Here is a 23,040-nt window from a genome sequence, read left to right on the forward strand (position 1 = left end):
CGTGACGTCCATCTTCTCACTGTCCCCCCGTGGCAGAAGGGCCGAGTGAGCCCTGTGGGGTCTCTGTTATACAGCCATCCATCCTAATCACCTCCTGAGGGCCCACCTTCGAACACCGTCCATGGGAGCTTAGCCTCCAGCGTGTGACTCTGGGTGGGGCTGGGTGGGCGGGGCGGAGCACCACTATTCAGACCACCAGGTGATCTTCCACTAAATCGGATCTGTTACAGTGGATGGACTCCACCCGACGTCCTTCTAGGTGCTTCCCATCAGTCTTGTTGACAATGCGATTCGATTGCTACTGAAGGGTGTGGCCGCAGAGGGCGCCCAGTGCTCTAGAGCGCTGCCGCTCCCCACCCCTGGGTCCCCGCTGGGACCTGGGGGCAAGGACACTCCGAACAAGACCGGCAGCCCGGGGTGTCGGTGGGAGCCACACAGACTCGGGCTCCAGCCTGCACCTCCCACTGCGGCCTGTGTCTTTGCCAGTAGAGCAAGCGGCTGCAGCTCCCTGCACCACGCCAACGCCAGGGCCTCCCGAGGCCCTCCCTGCTCACTGCTGTGCGGAGCCACCTTCCCCCCAGAAGCACCTGGGGCTTCCATCCTGAGTGTCCTCCAACGGGCCAGTTTACCTTCTTTGAATAAACGCCATTGCTTTCCTTCTGGTTTCAGACAAACTCAAAGGCTGCTGGACAGCCAGGGCTGGATACTGAGCTCGGGACAAGAGGCAGAGGGAGCGTAACCCCCCTACCACAGACAGACAAGCCCCCTGCACATCCGGAGCCCCTCCCGGAGTCGGCCCTGCCCTGCCAGGCCTGGGCGCACCCGAGTCAGGGTGCACGGGGATGGCCTCTCCACTCTCCAGGGGCTGAGTGGGGCTCCTGGGAGTCAGACGGGAGTGGAATGACTGTGGGGGGGAGGGGGGCCCAGGTGTCTCAGTGACAGCCCCGCACACTGAAGCTCACACACACCTGTCCCCCTGTCCCGTGACCTGAGGTCACACCCAGCCTGTTGGACTTCACGAGCTCAGCCTCCCTGAGCAACCCATTGGGGCAGGGACAGTGAGTCAGTGACACCCACTTCCTCAGACTGAACGCTGCACCCCTGCGAAGGGGTTTCTTCCCAATCTGTCAGGCCTTTCAGCTGTGGCCCCTCAAAGGCTGGGCGGTCCAGACCGGCGTCAGAGCGCTGCCCTGGGGGACCCTGACACTTGGCGGAGCCGCCCCAGGCTGCAGCCTGTGTCCTCGGCTTCAACACCAGTGCGCCCCGCACCGTCCACAGCGCCCAGCCCACAGGAGTCCGCGGTTACGGATGGCCGTGCCCAGCACTCACACCGGCAGGGTCTGTAGCTGACACTAGTCACTATTAAAACCCCGAAATTCATAATCTGCATCAGAAATTACCTAAATACACGGAACCGTGAACCACTCCAGCACATCAACCACTCACAGGCAGCTTTATCCTCTGAATTCTGGGGTGTCAGCAGTCTCCACACGCCTTGTTGTGGGCTCCCCTTCCCCTGCCCACACCATCCCGCCAGCCCAGCCCTGGCACGGGCTCTCCCGGGCCCACACGGGGCTGATGATGGCCCCTTCCCCAGGGGGCCACAGCCTTCCTGTGCTGACCTGCACTTCCGTTTTCCGGACAGGACCTGAGGCACAGGAAGGGTGAAGGACTTGGCCAAAGTGGAACTTGGATCTGGCCCCCGCCCACCCGCCTGCACCCACCGGGTTCCAAAGGCCGCCCGTCCCTAAGGCTGTTTACCTATCCCTCCCGCAGGAGGACGCAGGAGGACGCACGAGGACACACGTGTGTCCAGCCATCACCTTCATCTTTATTTTATTAAGTAACGAGCAGACAAACAGTAAGGGATGGGGGGGCTGAAATCGTTTTCTTTTGAAACAATAATTTTCAGAAATCAAACAACTGTCATCACTTCCCGCCGCACAGGGCGGCAGGGCACCTGGGCAGGGACCCGCCGCTCACGGCCCGCAGAGCTGACGAGGCCGGGAGCTCCCCCGCCCCCAACGCATTCGCAGACTTCCACGGGGGCGAGCCCCATCTGGTGCCCGAGAGCCATGTCCCATTTCATGATTTACCCAAATCACACGCACAACTGCAAGAGGAAACAAACAGAAAACTCTCGGCATAAATAAGCCACAATGGATGATTAGTCTCGTAGAGTCGATCCGGCATCACGGCTGATTTGCTCTTTTAAACACTTCACGGAAAGCAGCTGTCAGGCTTGCTCGCCGAGGCCACACGGCTCCAGAGACCGGAAGGCACGGGTCTCGGCGGGCCGGCCCCCAGAAGGCCGCTCTGGGGCGGTGCGTTCCTTCACGTGCAGGGGTGCAGCAGCACGGCGACCGGATCACCTTCACTGCCGGCCACTCTGCACACATGTCACGATGTCCGGCAAGAGGTGGTTCCTGTTCTCCTTGGTGACCTGTGGGAAGAAGCAAGGGAGGGCGGTCAGATCCGTTTCCTCTCTTCGGCCGCCTCTGCCGGGACATACTCTAGAAGAACCCGGACGGCGGGGGGTGGGGTGCGCCACAACGACACGGGAACGAGGCAGGTGGGAGGCAAGAGCACGGAGGAAGCCCAGCTCTCAGGGCACGCAGAAAACAGGGCAGGAGCGGTCGGATGCCCACCAGCCTCCGCAAAGTGGAAGTGGGTTCACAATGGATGCGTTCTAACCACGAGAGGATCTAAGAACGAAGCCACAGGCAAAGCGCTCTGGAGTGGACACTGGGGACGCAGGGTGGCTTGCAGCCAGACCGACCAGACCTGCCTGGAAGGACCTGCCCGAGTGAGGCCGGGAGAACACGCTGACCAGCTGGGCCCATGGGGAGCGGCTGGCACACCTGCCGAGCGGCACCCAGAATTCCGGATGCTCCCACAAGTCAGCCATCCACTCGTCCGTCCACGAACCTGGAAACCGGAGTGCTGCCAGGAGCCCCTGACATCAGAACAACGAGGATGCTGACGCCCCGAGAACAACCTTGGGGTGTCCTAAGCTCTGAGCGGGCGGGGGCCATGTGCAGACTGAACTCAGGGCTCCAGTCCCCAGTGTGCCTGCTCTCTGATGGACACCATCACAAAAACAGAAGTAACAGAGCTTATTGAAGCTTCACTTGATGGCCCATTTTTTACTTCTCTTCCTCTTGTGAGGACTCCACAGTCTGAGGAATACCACAAAAGAGTGACCCCACCAGGGAGCTGGCTGGCGGGGTGCCACCCCACGTAAGGGCGGGGCCATCGCCTCCCATCACCAACCCTTCCTGTGTGGCCCCCTCAACAGTCACCCAGCCACCCCTGACAGCGTGCCGGCCAGAAATGGGCGAAGGTGCTGGGGACAGAGAAATGGCTCAGGTAAGACCTGACCTCATGGCACCTGCAGACCAGAACCTGGGCACAGGCAGGAACAGGAGCGAGGGCAACGAATGGATGGAAGAATGGACGGCGAGCCCCACGAGAGCGGAGGGCACACCGGAGCGGCAGAGGCAGCCAGGAAAGGTTTCTGCGAGCCGATACCCCGGGCCTTCGATCTCACAGGGCACAGTGACAGGAGGGCGCCCAGACAGGGAGAAGGCCCCGAGTGCATGCGGAGGACCTGAGCGGGCCCCGTGTGGGTAGACCTGGACCCCGAGAGGAAGGATGCACCTGGTCGCCTGCAGACCTCACCCCGTGTCTGGCAGAGGGCCTGGCACACAGTCGGTGCTAAATAAACATCCGATGAGGAAATGCACAGGGGCCTCACCCCCTTGGGTTCCTGGGCACGCAGAACACAGAGGCTGAGAACCAGGGGTGCGCACCGGGCCCAGGAGGCCTTCCACGCCCGCCCCCACAGGACACTCGGTTAGGTGCTGAAAGAATAAAAGCTAAAACTGGAAAACACTCATTTTGAGGGTAACTTATCATTAAAAGTTAATAATGAAAGCCAAAACTACATTAACATTCTGCTCCGCCCCTCTGATATCCCCGAGTTCTGGACATCACACAGGGATTGTCTGTGTGACACGCCCACTGAGCTGTCCTTCCACTCCCGGGCTGCCGAGGACCGACTCTCCAGTGCTGGAGCACGCGCAGCACCTGCCGTCAGCACCAGGGCCTGCCCCGGGCGGGATTCGAGGCCACTCCTCCGTCAACCACCAGGCTCAGGCTGCAGTCTCTCCTGAGGGGCTACTTAGGAGAGGGGGCTGAGGGCAGAAAGAGGTGGCGAGGAAGGCTGCAGCAAGGAACCGAGCTGTCCCCTTCCTCCTCCCTGCGCTGGGGCCCAGAGGGAAGCTGGGTGAGGGACATCTGAGCCCTCTGTCCTGCCCCGTGAGGCGGGGACCTTGAGTCCCAGGGGACCTAGGCTGTGTCTCATTCGTCCTGCATCTTGCGTTTGGCACATGGTGGGTGCTCAATCAATGTTTATTAAATTCCAAGCCGAGTGGTTAAATAAAGATTATGAAAATGCTGGCCACCGTTTGCACCTCCTGGGACTATGGAGCGAAGCTGAGGCGCTGGCTGCAGGGACAGGCAGGGACGATGCCTTTCGGTGTACCTTCTACGGCAAGAGAAGTGAAGAGGCAAGTCAAAGCCCCAGGTGTCCCCGAGCTCACCCTGCGGTCGTGGCCCCGCCCCGCTCCGCAGCCCAAGGGCGGGCGGCACTCACACTGAACACCCGCACATCTGCTCTGCTCCGGATCTCCTCCACCAGGGCCAGCGGCTTCCCTTTGGGGACGGGGATGGTGCCGAGGACCACGGTGCCCGGGGCGGACAGCGTCTGGCGAACCGCCTGGATGAAGGGCTGACTGAAGAGCTCCATCTTCCCAACCTCGTCGATGACACACACTCTGCAGCCTGGGCCGCCACAGGAACCTGCCTGAGGGTGACAGAGACGGAGGCTGGGACACCAAAGGCACAGGGAGCAGGGTCCCACCCCCCAATCACCCGCCAGGCAGCGGTCACACCAGGGAGAGCCAACCGCGCTCTGGAAGTCCGTGCACCTCACGGTCCACATGGGCCGACTCCCTGGGAACCCCACCTCCCTGGGGACCGTCCCACCCCGAGCATCAACTCCCTGAGCCCCCGGGTCTCCTGGCAGCTCCGCCCCTTCGGAGCAGCTCCAGTGATAGCCAGGCTTTCCGGCTGTGTCCACCCAGAACACGAGCGGACCCCAGGGCCTTGGGTGCAGAGGAAGTGAGACAAGCCCGCCAGCCCCGAAATAACACCGCCCCTTCCTTTCCGACTCCGAGTCGAGTGAGATGCCCTGTCTTCCAGGAGGAAGTCAGTGCTTGGGGCAAGACCCACCTATTCCATAATCTGCAACAGGAGGGCTGGTGGAAAGAAGTAAAAATGAAAAGAAACGGTGTCTCAGAATTAAAAAGTGAGCGGGATCATGCCCTTCAAATATCTCAGGTTCCGCCGCTGATGACTTTACACCCTCCATCCAACACGCCCTGGGAGCCCACCAGGAGCAGGAGTGGGGCCGGGGGTCCTGACGACTGCCAGCCCCTGGGATTGGAACCCCTCCCCGACCCCAACACAGGACCAGGCTGGTCTGTGTGGCCAGAGGACACAGCAGAGAGGACAGTACGTCACTTCTAGACTGGGTAGCAGAGCCTCCTGTTTGGGTCTGGTCTCAACCTCTTCCCCCACATGTCTCTCTGTCTCCCCCCACTCCCCCCACCCCGCCTGCTCACTCTCACTCACTCTCACTCTGTCCCCCCACTGCTCACTTGCGCTGGGGGGGACAGCCGCCATGTCACTGAGACACTCAGGCAGCCGCTGGCGAGGCCCATGTGGAAAGGGACCGAGGCCGCCCAGCCACCCCGACAGCGAGACCGGGCGCGGGTGCCTCCCGGTCAGGCCTCAGGTGCCGCGGCCCCAGCCGACAGCTGGACGGCACTGCGCAGACACTGGTGGCCCGACGCCCCAGGCTCGGCCATCCTGGGCTCCTGACCCAGGGAGGCCCTGCGAGATGATAAATCCTCATTGGCTCAGGGATCGTTAGATCCGGGGCCCATTTGTTACACAGCGGCAGATGACCGACACACGCGCCCCCGCAGAGTCCTCCCCAGAGAAAGCTGACGGGACCTCGAGCAGCTCCTCCGCAGCAGGGGCGCGGCAGCGCCCACGCCGCACTCCGGGGAGCGCGGCGGGGGGGGGGGGGGCCTTCTAGGCTCCGGGTGAGTCACGCTCCGAGGGCTGCCCGTGAGGCTGATTACAAAGCCCTCTTCACCTGCTGCCAGAGCCCCCCAGCCACCCCTCCCCCACCCCCCGCGTGTGCGCGTCCGCCTGCGCACCTGCGGCACGAGATAAGGGAAAGCACCGATCTCAGAACCCATCTGGCCACGGAGAAACGTCTTTCTCTCCCAAGAGAAGCGATAACGCTCAGCTTCTGGGGGCCTCCAGAGGCACAGCCACAAAAACTCTCTAATTTTTTGTAGTAATCTTATTACTTTCAACTCTCAGAAAGAACCACACATCCGGGGTCTCAGAATAACCGCCGTCGCCAGCACCATTCCGTCAGGCAGAGAACGGCCCCGACCGCACCCCCACAGGCCCGCTCCCCGCACACAGCAGAACAGACAGGACCGGCCCCCCAACAGGGCAACTCCTGCCCTTCGCATCAGCAGGTCCTGCTTATAATTATGAACTAACTTTCATTCTTCTGCTTAGTAAACATTTTGGTCCATGTTTAGACTTTTGATAAAAGTTTGGACTCTCTGATGCCTGATGTCCTTTTATTAGAGGCTGCCCGGAGAGCTGATGGTTTGTGCTGCCATAAAACGGCGATGATGTTTTTTTCCAATGAATGAGGTAACCGGATACAAACACAAGAGCACAGCTTAGACTCAGAAAAAAACCAGCATTATGGCTCTTAGAGTTCAGCTCTTGAACGTCCAGCGATTTTACACTTGTTAATAGTGCCCATCTTGTTACAGAAAGTATTTCGAAAGGCAGTAGCTAAATTTGATTTCTACTTGAAACCTCAAAAGAAAGCTATTTTTAGGATAAACTAATAAAGTTCTTAAGAAGTAAAATCAGGAGAAATTCTGATGAGGAGGGCATGCAGGGTCTTCACGCATCTCCGCACTCACTGCCTGGGAGCTTCAGAGGGACAGACGGACAGTCTGCAGTGGGGACAGAGGGCGGTCCCCTCACCTGGCAGCCAGAATTGTATCCGCACACGTCACCTGCCCCCAGAGGAGATGCCCAGGAAACACGCACCACCGTGTCTGTGGTGTTCTGGCTGAATCTAAACACACAGAATCCCAGAAACCCCCAAAGAGGAAGGTCCTACTAAAATAGAGGTGTCTCCTCAAAACCGTCAATGTCGTGACAGAACAACGGGCGAGGCCCCGGGTGGAAGGAGCTCAGGAAAGGCAATGACGAAGTGCAGCAGGCAGCCCCAGGGTGGATGACGAGGAGATTACAAAGGACACTGTTGAGCCAACGGACAGAACTGGCGCAGGAAGGGCCGTTATGAAGTCAAAGCATGTTTTCCGTGTGGCCCTTACTGAGAGTCATGGCGGCACCACTTACATAAGAGCATATCCTCATTCTAAGGAAAAAGACACCGAACATTGTTTTAGGAGTTAAGTACACTGGTGATTGCAATGTACTCTCAAAGGGCTGCCCTGCAAATGTGTTTACACACACGCGCACACGCACGTGTACACACACACACACACACACACACACACACACACGGAGTGAACAAACAGCAGGGCGAAGGTCAAATCCAGGTGACTGGATGACCAGTGTACAGGTGATCTTACACTGTCCTTATTCTTGAGCAAAATGACACCCAAATACAGTGATTAAAAAGTGAGAATCGATACAAAGAAGGAAAACCCGTGCACACCTCACCGTGCCGGTCAGGAAGGGAAGCAGCGCGTCAGAGTGAACTTCCTCCGAAGGCCCCTGGGACCTGAGACTGGCGTGCTCGGGGGGAGGGCCGGGACCCAGCGCTGGGACGGGACCCAGTGGGTGAGGGAAGGGAGACGCGGAGGCAGCGGTACAAATGCCACCCGCCGTGTTTACCAGGAGCGGGCTGCGGCAGAAGGACTGCACGAAGGCACCGACACCCAAGGCACAGGCCGGCTCAGCCACGGGCCCCAGAGCCGGTGCCGCGGGTGGTGGGAGAGCCAGCATCGGGCCTGCTCTGCCTGTGGGGTCGGGTTACCCGCAGGCAAGGGTCCACCTCCGAGTCTCACTCATGGCAGGGGTGCTTCCACGGACAGTTGTTAATTGTGTGCTGTGTCTGTGTGTGACCGTGGAGCCGAGGAACGGGAGGTGAGGAGGGACGCAGAGCTCCTGTCGACCCTCCGGACATGGAGCCTGACCACAGACACCCCAGTTTCCCTAAACCCACCCCACGCCCAGCAGCCTGGAAAGCTCAGTGGCACTTGTAGGTCAAGGGACTGAAAACCCAGCCTTTCCCTGGACAGGGGTTCTCTCCCCGTGAAGACGAACTTTCAAAGATGTGAACCGGAGCTTTACTTAAGAATCGAAAGCAGGTCCTGCTCTCAAAAACAAAACATGTACTAAAAGCCTTATTGTGATCAAAACAGGAAAATGCAAGTTCAAACTCTGTTGGTTTTCATCGGCTGTTCTGTTCTAGGTTACTACTCCTTCCAGAGCTTCACTAAGAATGATGCTGCTGAGCCTGAACAGTAGGGCTGTGAGTGGAAGTCCTTTGATCTTAAGACACACACGGACACGGCCGCCCATCGTGGTCTCCCTGTGTGAGGAGGGGGCGCCCTGGGAACCAGCAGCGCCAAGCCCTGCAATGCCAGACCAAACTCCAACTCGGCGCCGTGTGGCTGACCGCGAGGCCCCCGTGGAAGGGGCCGGATGATCCAACAGCCTTGACCGTCGGACAGCTGGAAACCAGTCCTCATTACGGCGGCATCGAGAAACAGAGGGGACCCGTGGAAGACCTCACCGACCACGTTTCAGAGGAAGAAATAAAACCAGAGACATCACGCCCTTGGCTCTGGAGGGTGAAGGCTGTCTGCAGCGGTGAGAGATGCTTCATCTATAAATAACCACAATTTCCTACCATCCCTCTCTCCGTCTAAGACGTTTTATGATGGATCATAAAGTCTCGATGCTACAGTTCACGCCAGCTCTATCTTACAGGCTACTCCCTAGCTTATGCCTCCGTTTCCTCATCTGTGAAACAAGAATACAGTGATGTGTTCACTCTGAGGATTAAATGACTTAGTGCCTAGCACACAATTTGCACTCAGTAACTATTCATCATCACCATCGCCGCCACCACCACCACCACCACCATCACCATCGCCACCGCCACCACCACCATCACCATCGCCACTGCCACCACCATCGCCACCAACGTCATCGCAACCACCACCATCACCGCCACCACCACTACCATTACCACCACCACCATCACTACCACTAAAATTGGGAGAAATGAACAAACCAGAGAGAATAAGACATGTTTTTGAGGAATAGTATGACTAATTGCTGAGGTAATTAAAATAGCATGGTACTGATGCAAGAATCAAACAGATCAATGAGAGCAGACAACCCTAAAACATTACACACGGACACACATTTTAAGGTGATTAATGAAGCACAATAAACTAATGAGAACGGGTTATTTACAAACGGTTTTGGTAAACTGGCTAAGAATTTGGAAGAAAATCAATTGAGAGTGTGGTTATATATTACAGTCAAGATAATCCAGATGGATTAAAACATAAAAGTTAAAAAAATAAACAAGTACATGCACAAAAGAAACACATTTTATAATAACTTGGAATATGGACAGACTTTCAATGTTGAAAAAAGTCACAGCTGAGAAAAATACAATCAACCAATATAAAAAGACTATTTGCTTTATAAAAGATCTCTTTTAAGCCTAAAGAAAAAGGAATGAGGAAAGGAAGGAACAATTTAGATTTTAAAAAATGCCCGATGAAAAACATCTAACCTCATTCCTGTAACAAAGCGAACCAGAGCAAGGCAGGGTGTTCCCGCTGGAACACCACACAGAGCCCAGCGCCGGCCGAAGTGCAGCGAGGCAAACGCTCGCACACACGGGCAGCGCGCAGGGCGCCCAGGGACACCGCCGTCACAGGGACACACAGCAGCACTCGGCCAAACTCCGACCATTCACGCGCCTCCAGATGCTCCCCAGGGCACAGTCACGGCTGGGGAAAGGACGGATGATGAGTGCGGTGCCTGTGGCAAGGCCGCCTACCGCAGCGCTAAGTGACCACAGTGTCCGACACCGAGGAACGGACAGTTACATCAGCGTCAAAAATCCACGCCACGAAGTCAGAGGCCATCATTAAATCATCACAGTCTCAAAGACTGTCACGTTCAGGACCACTCCCGCAGCATCACTCAGCCACGTTACGGGAAACTCCCAGCCTCTGAAGCTACACAGTGTTCTCCCAGTCCTGGACGACTGAAAGATGGGCTAGGTACAGAAAAAGGGCAGAAACTGATTATGGTAACAGTGGCAAAACTCACTTATTCATCTTTTCCCTTTATGTCATTGTTTTAAACAAATTTCCTACCTGGCGTATGTTGAACTCAAATACTCAAGACAACAAATGTTGTCAACTAAGATGTCACCCGTGAAATAAAAAATATATGTAAACACCCACCAGCCCTACAAAGGACCTTCTAAAATCCTCACTACTGTGTCTAAGAATGTTCCCAGTCTTACTCGGTTTTTCCTCATCTCCCACGTGAGCCCACAAAAGTCCTCGAGACCCCACCCTGTCCAAGGGAAGGAAGCACCAGCACCATCACAAGAGGGGCCGGGCTGTGCCTGAACCCCATCTAGGCCCCTGCTGTCCCGCCCCGGCTGCTCCCAGCTCCCAGCCCTCCCTCTGCCCCAGCGCAGCGCAGGCAGGCCTGCTGGGACACAGCACTGTCCTTCTTACGTCCACACCGGAGACACCCACCAGAGAGTCACCGCCAGGGTTTCTGTTTCCCTACATCCCGGCACCACGAACCAACACACTGTTAATCTGGGCCAGGGCGTTGGCCTGCCTGCGTGTGCTTTCTGGAGCTTTCGGTTCACTTCACTTGGTCATGCCAACTGCCAATAGCAGAATTTGTCTCCCTTGATTCCCCTATGTTTGTTGCCTATTTAAACTTTTCTCTCTCTTTTTTACTATAAAGGCAAAACACTCATTCTTTTTTCCGTTCCTCATCCCAATAAAATACACACGATGGGATAAGACTCTCTGCTTCAGAAAAGAAATCCATGCCCTGGACTGGGTAAGAAGCCGCAGCCTGTGGGTTTGGTAATTAAAGTATAAATAAATGGAGAAGTCTGCCTTATTTTTTAATTAAAAAAGAGATTCAATTCTTAGTCCTGCAGCACTCGATTTCTTGTGGAATCTGGCAGACACTCGGCACATGCGCACAACACACTCCCAAGATTCAGTCTGCTCCGAGCAAGGCAAGTAAAAATCAATTCTGTGTATTGATCCCATGCCAAAGCCGGCGTCTTTACCTGGGATTTCATTTGCAGCATTCCGCTTGCCTTTTGAACGTCTGAGCAGATGGATTTGTATCTGCCCGGAAGAGAGCTGGAGAGAAAACCCCAGGGCAGCACATCCAGGACAGCCCCAGAGCAGGAAATAAAGAGGGAGGGGCTGGGGGCGGGGAGGCGGGAGCCCCAGCAAGAGGGAGGTGGCAAAGCAGCTGCAGGCTCTGAGCAGCAGCAACCCCACCCAAAACGAAGCCCCTCCCCAAACCAAGCGCCCAGCACTGCCAGCCCTCTGACGTAGAAACCGTCCTGGGCAGGCTGCAGCTACAATTTCCCGCAGCCTTGGAACGCTGCTAAAGCCCTTCACTGCACATTTCAACTGAGCCCCAGATGTCAGAAAAGAGAAGTGAAGCAAGGATCTGAGGAGTATGCGCCCCAAGAAAACGGCCAAGGCCAAGGGCAAAGGCCTGTGCGCCCTGGCAGGCGTGGGCACGTGCCCGAGCTAGTGTGGCCACAGAGCGGTGACGGCAGGTGGGCAGTTACCAGGGCTGGACAGCACAGGGCCTCCAGCCCAGAAGGGGGAGCTCGGACTTTATTGTTGACGTGACAGAAACTGCTGGAACGTTTAAAAGAGCCCCTTCAGACAGGCCTGCACCACCCACTTCCACAGAGGCAAATGAAGTCGCAAGTCTGTGACACAGTGAATGGAGCCCACACCCCTGATGGGGTCCACAAGGCCCTGCCTCCCAGCCTCACCCGCCCCACCAAGCTCTCCGCCTCCTGCTCCCTCCCCAGGGCCTGGGGCCTCCGTCTTCCAGAATATTCTCCCCAGGCCCCTCTCCCCACCCACCCACTATTCCCTCTGAAGGGGTGGAGTCTCCTCATCTTTTCAGTTCAGTTCAAAGGCCGCCCCTGGGAGCTCTCAGTGGGTGTGGGGTTTCTTTGGGGATGGCACCAATGCTGTGAACTTAGACTGTGGTGAGCATTGCACAGCCCTGTGAATATACTAGAAAAACTCAAATTCTACAAATCACTCCATTTTAAATGAGTGAAGTGTATGGCATGTGAATTATCTCTCAATGACCTGGCTGAAAAAGAAACAAGTAGTACAGTAACATAATGTGTTAGGTGCTTTCCATTATATTCATAAAATGACACTTTTCCTTCCTAAATGTCTATTGCTCATGCTGTGAAAACTGGGTTGATATGTAAACTAAGAGAAAATAGAGAAAAGGCTTATTATGTTTGGGGGTGTTGGTAGCTGGGCATCAGAGCCCTCCCAATACAAAATCTTTGTATGTGCTCAATTTATATGACAAGGAACTTAACTGTAGTTCAAAGTGACAGCAAATTATATTGCATATACCGTATTTTGCCGTGTATAATGTGCACCCACATTTTGGGGCCAAACTTCCAGGAAAAAAATCTTTAACTTTTTAATTCACTTATTTATATTTAGAAATGAAACTGATTATCATATTCCAAGCTATTATTTCGTATACAGATATCTTTACTGTTTTCTAGAGTTACACTTTTAACTCATAAGCATAAATGAAAACATTAAAAACATTTATGTAGATATGGAATTAGTACTACCCATATCTAATGTGCACCCTTATTTTCCCTTAGAAATCTGGGCAAAAAAGTGCACATTATATACAGCAACATACGGTACTTCTTAAGGGTCAATCTCTGCAAGACTTTTAAACTATAAAATGCAAAGCTGGCCTCTCCTTCAAAGCAGAAGCCACTCCATCCCAGGGCCCGCAGGTCCCACAATGCCCTGCGCACAGGGGGCCTCCGGGCGGAAACCACTCACATTCCTCAGGACCGGGAGCGCCAGCTGCTCAAAGGCCGGCAGATCCACCACGTACTGCCCAACTCGGCACTCCCGTCTGCCCAGTGGAGGCTCTGACCTGGAAAGACAGTGAGTTCCCATTGAAAGACCCCCGTACTGGTTCCTGGTTGTTGGCTGTTCCACTTGCCCTCCGGCCTCCCACTTAGGCTAAATCCTTGTCCAAAGCCACCGGCACAGAGAGGTGGAGCGGAGAGCTGACCGGAGCCCAGGGTCGCCCCGGGAGCAGGACGACCACTACGCGTGCCCACCACGACCGGCAGGCCTGGTGGTCTCCTCGGTGGGGCCCACCCCGAAGCTCCAAGGAGCTGCCGCCCCAACCAGGACTCAAAAGCAACACAGGAAACGGGGTTTCCTAGGCAACGGCTGAGCTTTACGAGAAATACAGATTTGTACACATCGTTCTTCAGGTGATGATTTCAATCTGCTTCTTTCTCAAAGAGATCCAGAGGCCTAAGACCCTCCAAGACAGAAGAGAGCACGGGGCTCAACCCCATGCCCGGGGAGGACCGAACAGCACAGAAGTGAAGTCTCGTACCCAACTCTGGACAAAGGCCCCCGCAGCCCGGAGAGCGTGACAACGTCGAACCCCACTCTTCTCCCGCCCTGCCGGACCTCTTCCGTGTAGAACCCGTCGACCGGCACGCCGGAGGACTTCAGAACCTCACTGGCTTTCTGGATCAGGGTTGTCTTTCCAATTCCTGGGAAGAAACACAAACCCCGTTAGGTCCCATCCCTTGCTAGAGCGTGCTCAGCACTCCACCCCCGGGGAGCAATCACAGTGGGGAGGAAACAGGCTGCAAGTGGGTTTTATGAGTATTAACTTTGCTTTGACCTTGAGTACCCCAGGTTAAAACTGCTTAATTTCCAGTAGAAACCAGCATAATAAAAATATGGAGTATATTACATTTTACAGCATATTGCAGCACATCTGCAGCATATTACACTTATTTTTACATTCTGAAACAGTATCAGTTTAGTCACATACACAATCCTAGAAACAAGCGAGTGGCTTCCCGATGACAGTATCAAGTGCAATTTGCACCCTGTGGATCCTAGGTTCACCCCCTCCCTGGGTGGTCCTGCTCTTTCAACCTAGGAAATGAAACTGGTCATGCTGGGGTCAAAGGCTGGGCATTCTAGGATTTCCACCTTCAGGCACTCTGTAGCCACGTTTAAAAGTGGGAGATTCCCTTCACTACCCCATGGACTTACGTCACTATGGCTCCTCAAAATGTGTCCCTTAAGTACCACTGCCACCACTAAAAATAGCAGTCTTCAAACTTCTTCACAAGAGCTACCCTATTAGCTTGGCAACCCCTCTGTCACTACCTCCAGTGGCCCTAAGCACTCCTTTGGCTGACCCAACCCCTCCCCAAATGATAACCTACAGATCCCTTCCAACCTCTGACCCTTCCTTTCCTCCCAGCCTGGCCTGTGGACGACTCTGCAGAGCCCTTTCATATTTACAGGCACCAGCAGGTGCTGCCAAATGGAATGACACTGCTCACTGGCGTTCCAGAGCCAGGCACGTTCCAGAACATTCCAGCATGCTTCAGGAGAGCTTTCTTGGTTAAATGCTCACAGCCACCCTCTGAGGCAGTCACTGTTCCTGCCCCAGTTTTACAGATAAAGAACCTGAGGCACAGAGAAGTCAGGTAGCTCACCCGAGGTCACCCAGCCAGTAGGGGCCAGACATTGAACAGGGCCTTCCTGTCACTGCGACTTTGATTACTCGAGCCTCGTTCCTGGACAGACTTAGGTAAGTGGCATCATGAATGAATGCCCCAAAATGGACAAGCAGAGAGCCCTTCTAGCAGGTCTGCAACAGAGCTCTGCTGAGACGCCACAGCGCTGAAGATCAGATTATTTCTCCGGCTGCCCACAGTCATGAGGGTTCCCTCAGGACCCTTTTAAGTTTCCATGAAACAAAACATGATCCATTACTCTTACTGAATGCATCTCTTCCAACTGCTGCTTTGGCAAAGTCTAATTAATTTGACTAATGCAGGCAAGTGGTATTGGTGGGTAGGTAAACTGGTACTTTTCTTAAGGGTAATGTCAACATGCCTACCACAAGTGCACAGAAATTTTGGGGTCAGAAACTGTCCTCAGCAAAGGTCTGACAACAGGCACATGATATTTATTAGCACGGAAAACAGACCACGAGACGTGAAAGTAATGTACGGGGAAAAAGCAGGTTTAGAAACAGCAGGCATACCAAGTATTACTCCATTGGGATTTGTTTTTTAAATTGTGTTGGAATTCCATGTGAAGTCAGTCTTCTTTAAACCTTTCTTGTACTTTTTTCTCTTAAAATGAGTGGATACTACTCTTAATGTAAGAAAAAAACAGAGCTATTTGCATTTTGAAAAAGAAACTGGAGCAGCTGCGGTCAGAGGGACACGCTGTGCGTGCTGTCGTCCTGGGCGTGATGTAGGACAGAGCAAAGCAAGAGGCAGGGGGCTCGGGTCCCTGTTTCCTCCTCAGCTGTAGCACTATCTCCCAGGCAACGTTTCATCTGCATTAACGAAGCTGCCAGCCTCGTGCTGTCTGTACTGGCTGCGCAGCGAGTGGTACTAAAGACCCCAGGATGACAGCCCGCACCGCGCACAGACAGAACAGGGCAGAAAGCTCCAGGATTTTGGTTCTGGTCCTCCCATAAAGCCTGCCCTGAGATAAAGATTCAAGTGAAGGCAGTGTAACTTGGGAAGTGTCCCCAAGACACACTGGTAGGGAGGTAACTGCATGAGCAAGCAAGTTAGCACTGTGGGTAGCTGGAGCCTAATCCCCCGGGGGGACCCGAGGCTCAGCTGTCTTGTCTGAGAGGGGAGGCAGTAGGGAGCTTACTTCCATCTGCCATGGATTTGAGGCTGCCCCTGGGGGACAGGAAGTCCCTGGCCCATCAGACCTGCCCTGTGCACAGGCAGGATGGGCTCTGGTGACCAGAGAAACCCTCCACATTGGGTCACAGGTGGACGGCTGCAGCTGGAAACAGAGCTAAGTGCCGGAGTGCCCTCTCTGACCAGACAGCTTACTTGCTGGTCTGAACGTGCAGAGAAGATTTAGCCAGCACGCAGAGTTTGGGGACGAGTTGGTGACAAAAAGAAACTACGTGAATGAAAAAACAACAGGCACTAATTCCAAAGGGAAGAAAAAAGCTGTGCACAATAGGAAAAGCAGTTATGGATTCCCACCGGATCTTGGGTGATTGGCTCTCACACAGTCATAATACCAGAGACACTGACTACGAGCTAATCACAACCCCAGTGTGCCTGCCGTGGGGAGACGGGGGGGAAGAGGGGGAGTGGGCCTGAGGATGGGCTTCAGAGAGCTGCATTGTGGAATCACCCGAATCTTTCAACTACGTGCATATGAAACTTCTATAAATAAGGAAGCAGAGAGAAGAACCAGTACCAGCCCGGCCCGCCTGCGTCCCCACCGGTTTCCAGGCCTCAGGCAGGTGCAATCACAATGAACAGGTAACCTGTGAGGAAATACAGAGGGGGCTTGGGCCCATCCTGCAGGGAAACTGCATCCCAGATCTCAGATAAGGGGCTGACCAATCACCTTCCAAAAGACAGTCTTGTGCGGCGTCCATCCGAGAGTACCTCTGGCCATTAGAAAGTTCTCACGCTACCCTCCCTCCTCACTGCTCCTCCACTGCCTGGTAAAAATAAGATTCCAAAGTCTGCAACATTAGTAGCCTCTGCTACTTAAGGCTAAGCATAATCATTAAAATAAGGTGACAGAGAATTCTAGGGTTACAATCTTTGATTGCTGAACTGTCAGCTAACGTGAACATTAGCTCCACCTTGCAAATGGGCTGAAGAATCCTTTTCCTCACTCTTAAGCCCATCTTTCTCCCTGAGCCTGAGGCCCACCCGCTGCCTGCCTCTTCTTGTAGTCACGCCCACTACATGTGCACCACCGTGTTTTAAAAGCCATTTCCTCCTCTAGTCTCTCCTTTGATCTCACATTGCCCCATTCACTGGCGAGAACTCCACAGCTCACAGGAGTGAGGGATTTGCCCCACGACTGGCATCGGAGGGACCAGGCACGGACACAGGATCTGAGAGCGGGTCCTTAGGTACCAAAACTTCTCGGCCGGCAGCCTTATCCGTGAGCGGAATTCAGGAGTCAGTGAACTCAGAGAAAGGGAATAGAAGTTTCACCACCCTTCCACTGACCCCTCCTTCAATTACGAAAGTGGATCAGCACACAGGCAGCTGTGTGACTCTCAAAAGAAGCCGGGCCCCTTCCTCCTCAACACGGAGGTGACAGGTATCCTGAGCGTGGTCCCTGCGCATCGCCACGGCAAGGCAAGGCCAGGGTCCTTCTTAAGCGGCCGCGGGTGCCGGCTGTCTACTACTTTAACAAAGCCCACGTCCCCACATCACAAGTTTGCTCTTCTCGCCACGGTGGGCTTCATCTCTAATCCTATCTACCCCAGGTACTTAAAACCCCGCTTTCTGGGAAAGGGTACGCAGGCTTCAGAGTACCAAGTCTGCAATATCGTAGCACTTCAGCGACCAAGCATCCAGAGCCCGGGAGCCGGCCGCCCCCACTGCGCGCGCCCCCACGCCCACCCGTCGGCTTCCCAGAGGCGGAGACCCGGTGGGGTTACCTGGGGGCCCCGTTAGAAACACGTGCCGGGCCATACTGCGGGCCAGAGGGGGATCACGACCCGGGTTTGGGGTCCCGGACACAATTGGGAGAAAGTGGTCTCTGTCCAAGTACCGCCCACCACGCGCTGAAGGCCCCACCCCCGCCGGCCGGAAGCACCGCCCCCTTGCCGCGCGTGCGCCGTCAGTTCTCGGCCGGGGCCAGCGCACGCGCCTTCAGCCCCCGGCCTGGATCTGCGCGTGCGCCCTCAGTCTTGGGGCTCGGTATGCGCGGGCGGTGTAGTGAACCCTGGTTGGTGGTCCCCGTTCCGTGCCAGTCCCTGAACAGCAGTCTCGGCGCTGGCCTCCTGTGGGGTGTTTGCAAGGAGGGTTGCGTGAGGAGTTCAGTTACTAAACCATCGCTATTCCACGTGAGCGCTGTCGCCCGAGCTCTGCCCTGGGATCGGGCCCACGGGCTGAAATCCCCCAGGCTGCGGGGACAGCCCATCTGAAGGTGTGACTTGCCCAGCGTTGTCAGCCACAGCTGCGGAGGAGAATGATCTGATTGAACCTGCTTGATACCTGGGCTCCCCCTCCACAGCTGCAGAGGAATTCCTCTGGATCTCCTGTCGTTTAAAACTCCCTGGCTAATGGGAGGAGATTGGGGAATTGGGTGGGAAAGATGAAGGGATAAGAAGTATAGATTGGCAGTTACAAAATAGTCACGGAGATATAAAGTACAGCTGAGGGAATATCGTCAGTAATATTGTGATGCCACGGCGCCAGATGAGCACTGGACTTATGGGGGGATCACTTCTAAGGTATAATCAAGTCTAACCGTTAGGCTGTACTCCTCAAACCAATACAATGTTGAGTGTCAACTGTAAATGAAAAATAAAAACATAAAAAGACAAACTGGCAATTTCTGAAGCCCACAGGGGTTGAGAACGCTCATCGTGCCCTCTTCAGCTCTGGATATGAAGACCACTTCCCCTTCTTAGCTACATACCCCCCTAAACATAGACAAACGCAGTACCCCGCTGGGGGGGTCTCCCTCCCTGTTCAAAGAATTAAGTGGCTTCCCCCTCACCTGGCCACTTGACATGTTTCTGCCAGTGAAATGAAGTGGCCATGGCCTTGGGCCAGATTTACCTGTAAATGCTTTCAGTTTAACACGTGTGGAGTTTGACTTGTGATCAATCATTCTCCATCCTGGCTGAGAAAGCAATTTCAGTGAGCGCTTGACTTAATTGGTTTGTGCCCACACGGGACCTGCAGGAACCCCTTTAGCCTGCCATGTGCACCAGTCAGATGGCCTCTGTGCCTTGCTGTTTAAAAAGGAGTCATCTAAAAACATTTAGACTTGTACAGTGTAGCTGTCACCATCATTTCTGCAACATTTATAATGCATCCCTGGTAATGTGGGGCCTTCCCCCTGCGTTTATCTTTCACCTCCACGCCATCAAGAACAGCCAGCCGAGGTAGCTGAATAAACCCGCAGGAGTAGTTTCCAAAAGAAAGAAAGGAACAGGTACATGGTCATAAATGTATGCTCTTTTAAAAATTTTTAAAATGCTAATTATGTAATATTTTTCATCAGTGAAAAGCAGTTTATGTTTGCAAGGCCCACCAGAAGTTGGACTTTGCTGCTATACCTGGAATTCTGGTAGCTCCAAGCAGGCATCGGTGAAGGCAGCCAAGGGACATGGAGACTCCAGGTGCAGAGGATTGATAGCTCAGAACAAAAAGAAATTTCTTCCATAGTTGGACATTCTTTTTTCCATTAAACACTATTTCTTTGGGTCATGATTACATGGGTGTCTTCACTTTGTGATGATTCATTGATCAGAGCCTTTTGTAGAGTTTCCTCCATGGGTTTCACATCAATAACAAAGGGGAAATACCTTATATTCGAGAGTAACAACAAAAGAAGGGAAGATAATTAGAGACACATTTTTAAATAAATTGGTTACTAAAGTACTGTGCTGAATCTAATTTTTGCTTGCTATCCAACCAAGGTAGAATTATGGAACAGGTGATTCTAATTATTTCCCTACAGCACCTGTGTGCAGCCTCCCTTTGATAGGATCCAGTACCATTTTTTATCAAAATAGGCTGTAGTACATGTCTAAAATCTCTGTAATCCCCAAAGTCCTGAAAACCCCTGTGTCTCTGTTTGTTTTCATATCTGCTTCGCCAGCGATGTCCTAGTTTTAAAACTCTAAGTTCTGTGTCTTTGGAAGCCCCCCTCAGTTCCAGGCAAAGCTAGAGGGTTGGTCATTTTACTGTTAAAGGGCAGAGGAGCATTTGAAAAGCAAAGCAAAGAGCTTCATCAGGGTGAGTGATATAGATGGAATGTTTGTATCCCCCTAGAATTGATATGCGGAAACCTAATGCCCCAGGTGATGGAATTGAGAGGTCATTAGGTCATAGTGTCAGCCTTGGAGGTGGGATTAGCGCCCCAGGGAGATGCCTAGCTCCTTTCTCCATGTGAGGACACAAGAAGAAGCCTGCAGCCCAGAAGCGGACCCTCGCCCAATCAGGCTAGCACCCCAATCTCACACTTCCAGGCACCAGAACTGTGACAGAAAAATTCCTGTTGTTTACAAGCCGCCTGGTCTTGGTATTTTGTTACAGCAGCGCAGACTGACTGAGACCACAAACAAGCAGTTCCTTTCTTACGATTGTTCATTATTAGCTGGTTGTGCTGAACATGGGACCTTTTCCTGAAGAAATGATCTGTCAGCAGTGATAACTAGAAAGCCTATTTAACACAGTCTGTGCTGAATCCCCCCCACCCCCACTCCCACCCCCGTCAGCGCTCCGGGCCCTGAGCACTGTGCGGAAGCAGGGACAACTCTGCAACTCTGTGCCCTCACCTCCTCCTCCGGCACAGTGTGCCTGGATGCCCGCCGCCCCCCACAACTCCCACACACCCGGTATCCAGAAGTACCTCCCCGGCTTGGAGAGAGAACAAGGGTTCTGGCATGAGGCTGGGATAAGCACCGAGTGCAAGAAAACAGAACAGGATGAATGTGGCTACAAGGCATGTGAAGACACCATTGCAGGAAGAAAAGACACCTGCCGAATCGAAGTTAGAGAGCTGTTAGGTGCTGAGGGTGAGACCCGAACCAGATCCGATGCCTTCGAAACCTGTGCTGGGATCACACTGACTTAGTGATAGACTTTGCTTACAGTTTTCAGACCAATCAAGTGCCATTGTGTTCGTTTAGAGTCACCTTCTTGTTGAATTTCCATAACCCATGAAACTTCTAACGACAACTTTAAATTATTGTACAAACACTAAACTGTGAGTAATAACTGTGTGTGTGTGTGCACGTGTGCAGGTTCACGGGTCTGGGTGCCACCTGCCGCCCATTTGTGGGCCCATGTCCTGGTGTGGGGATGGGGGAATGGAGCTTTGCAGAAGCTCTGGCTCAAAGTAGGGGTCAGTGGAGACCTGGAAACGGAGGACCACTTGCTGGTGTTCTGGCTGTGGCCCATGTCCCTGGCCATGGACTGCGGTCTGGGCCCAGTCCTTGGCTGTGCGGTGTGCACTTTAAAAAGTGTGGCTGTTATCAGAGTAAATCAGAAAACCCACCTAGATGAGAGTCACTAAGTCACTCTGAGATCCCACAAAGAACAGTGAAGTAGCAGAAGACAGGGATTCTGCTGAGGCTCCTAAGGCATGCCGGGAAGAAACATGGAAGGCCTGGGAACAAACTGAGAAGGACAGGCTGAGAGGTGCAGGGAGAGGGAGCTTCTCGGGGCTTTATGTCCTTTCCTCAGGAACACTGGCGCTGCATAGCTGTTCAAGTTCATATTCATGTGTTCCACTTGAATCCCATCAGTAGAGAAGCTCTTGTTTGACAAATAATATGGCTCTTGTTCTGGTTTGCATCTGGCTCTGATGGGTAAGAACCAAACAAAAAAAAATTACTGTATCTAGTGAATAGTCAACATGTGATACAAATAGAGGTGGTTATTTATTTAATATTCCCTCCTTCATCCCCTTTCTCCTGTTCTCCTTCCATCCCTCCCTTCGTCCCTCCCTTCCTCCCTTCCTTCCTCCCTCCCTTCCTCCCTCCCTTCCTTTCTCCCTTCCTTCCTCCCTTCTTTCCTTCCTCCCTTCCTTCCTCCTTCCCTTCCTTCCTTTCTCCCTTCCTCCCTCCCTCCCTTCCCTCCTCCTTTCCTTCCTCCCTCCTTCCTCCCTTCTTTCCTTCCTCCCTTCCGTCCTTCCTCCTTTCCTTCCTCCCTTCCTTCCTCACTCCCTTTCATCCTTCCCTCCTCCCTCACTTCCTTCCTTCCTCCCTCCCTTCCTCCGCTCCTTCCTGCTTTCCTTCCTTTCTCCCCTCCTTCCTCCTTTCCTTCCTCCCTTCCTTCCTTTCTCCCCTCCTTCCTCCTTTCCTTCCTCCCTTCCTCCCTTCCTGCCTGCCTGCCTGCCTGCTTGCCTCCCTTATTCTGTTTTATTCTGGACACCATGCACTGCAGTAAATGGTAGGGATCACAGATACACATGAAATACCTTCTGTCCTGAGAAGACTAAGACAGCCAAACAAACCACTGGTGTGCAGCCTTTTATACCTGAGGTCCAATTTTTTTTAAAAAGTTAAATGTCCATGAGTTACAAAGTCTTTCAATAGGAAAACACCTTGGGTGGAGCTCCAGGGGGAGGAATTACTTCCCATCTCTCAGGTCACCCCCCTCGTTGACAACAGATTGCCATTAGGGAGCTGGCACTGTGTCTTAGTGCTGACTTTTTACCTCGTGGACACATTTAGCACATGACAACAGCTAACATTCACTAGTGTTTGCTACGTGCCAGGCTTTTTTCTGAGAGCATTGTAAGTTATATTACATGCTTTAATTCTCACCAAAACTTTGCTCTCCAAATGGAGAGGCCAAGGTACTGAGGGGCTAAGGGACTGGCCCAAGGCCGCCATACAAACACACACAAATATGCGCACACACATGTAAGTGTGCCTGTGCATGTACGTGTGTGTGTGGGATTCAAACCCCGGTATTTGGAAACCAGAGTCTGTGTGATGTTGATTCCTAACCTTTGTCTTGAAAATAGATACAATGTCACAAAGCAAGAAGGGTCCCGG

The 23,040-nt window shown here is 53.6% G+C and overlaps 1 protein-coding gene across 2 annotated transcripts; it reads right to left on the reverse strand.

The window, feature by feature from the left end:
• Positions 1-1,811: 1,811 nt before the first annotated feature.
• Positions 1,812-18,092, reverse strand: NTPCR (nucleoside-triphosphatase, cancer-related). Of its 2 annotated transcripts, XM_045861393.1 has the most exons (6): positions 17,956-18,092; positions 13,867-14,029; positions 13,293-13,389; positions 11,498-11,573; positions 4,658-4,867; positions 1,812-2,443 (listed from the first exon to the last, which is right to left on the reverse strand). In XM_045861393.1, the coding sequence occupies exons 1-6, from the start codon at positions 17,987-17,989 to the stop codon at positions 2,193-2,195; spliced, it is 831 nt and encodes a 276-aa protein (XP_045717349.1). In that variant the 5' UTR covers positions 17,990-18,092; the 3' UTR covers positions 1,812-2,192. The 2 variants fall into 2 exon arrangements, with proteins under 2 accessions (XP_045717349.1, XP_045717355.1); XM_045861399.1 differs by lacking the exon at positions 11,498-11,573 and having other exon boundaries at positions 2,230-2,443.
• Positions 18,093-23,040: the final 4,948 nt, after the last annotated feature.

This window comes from Phyllostomus hastatus, unplaced genomic scaffold (genome assembly GCF_019186645.2).
Source record: "Phyllostomus hastatus isolate PE091 unplaced genomic scaffold, TTU_PhHast_1.1 phas_contig_148, whole genome shotgun sequence".
Classification (NCBI taxonomy): domain Eukaryota; kingdom Metazoa; phylum Chordata; class Mammalia; order Chiroptera; family Phyllostomidae; genus Phyllostomus; species Phyllostomus hastatus.

Coding starts and splice junctions, on each gene's coding strand:
- NTPCR (XM_045861393.1), bottom strand. CDS start 17,989: ATGGCCCGGCACGTGTTTCTAACGGGGCCCCCAG. Junction 14,030..17,955: donor GTTTCTAACGGGGCCCCCAG/GTAACCCCACCG, acceptor GTTTCTTCCCAG/GAATTGGAAAGACAACCCTG. Junction 2,444..4,657: donor CAGATGTGCGGGTGTTCAGT/GTGAGTGCCGCC, acceptor TTCTTCCCACAG/GTCACCAAGGAGAACAGGAA.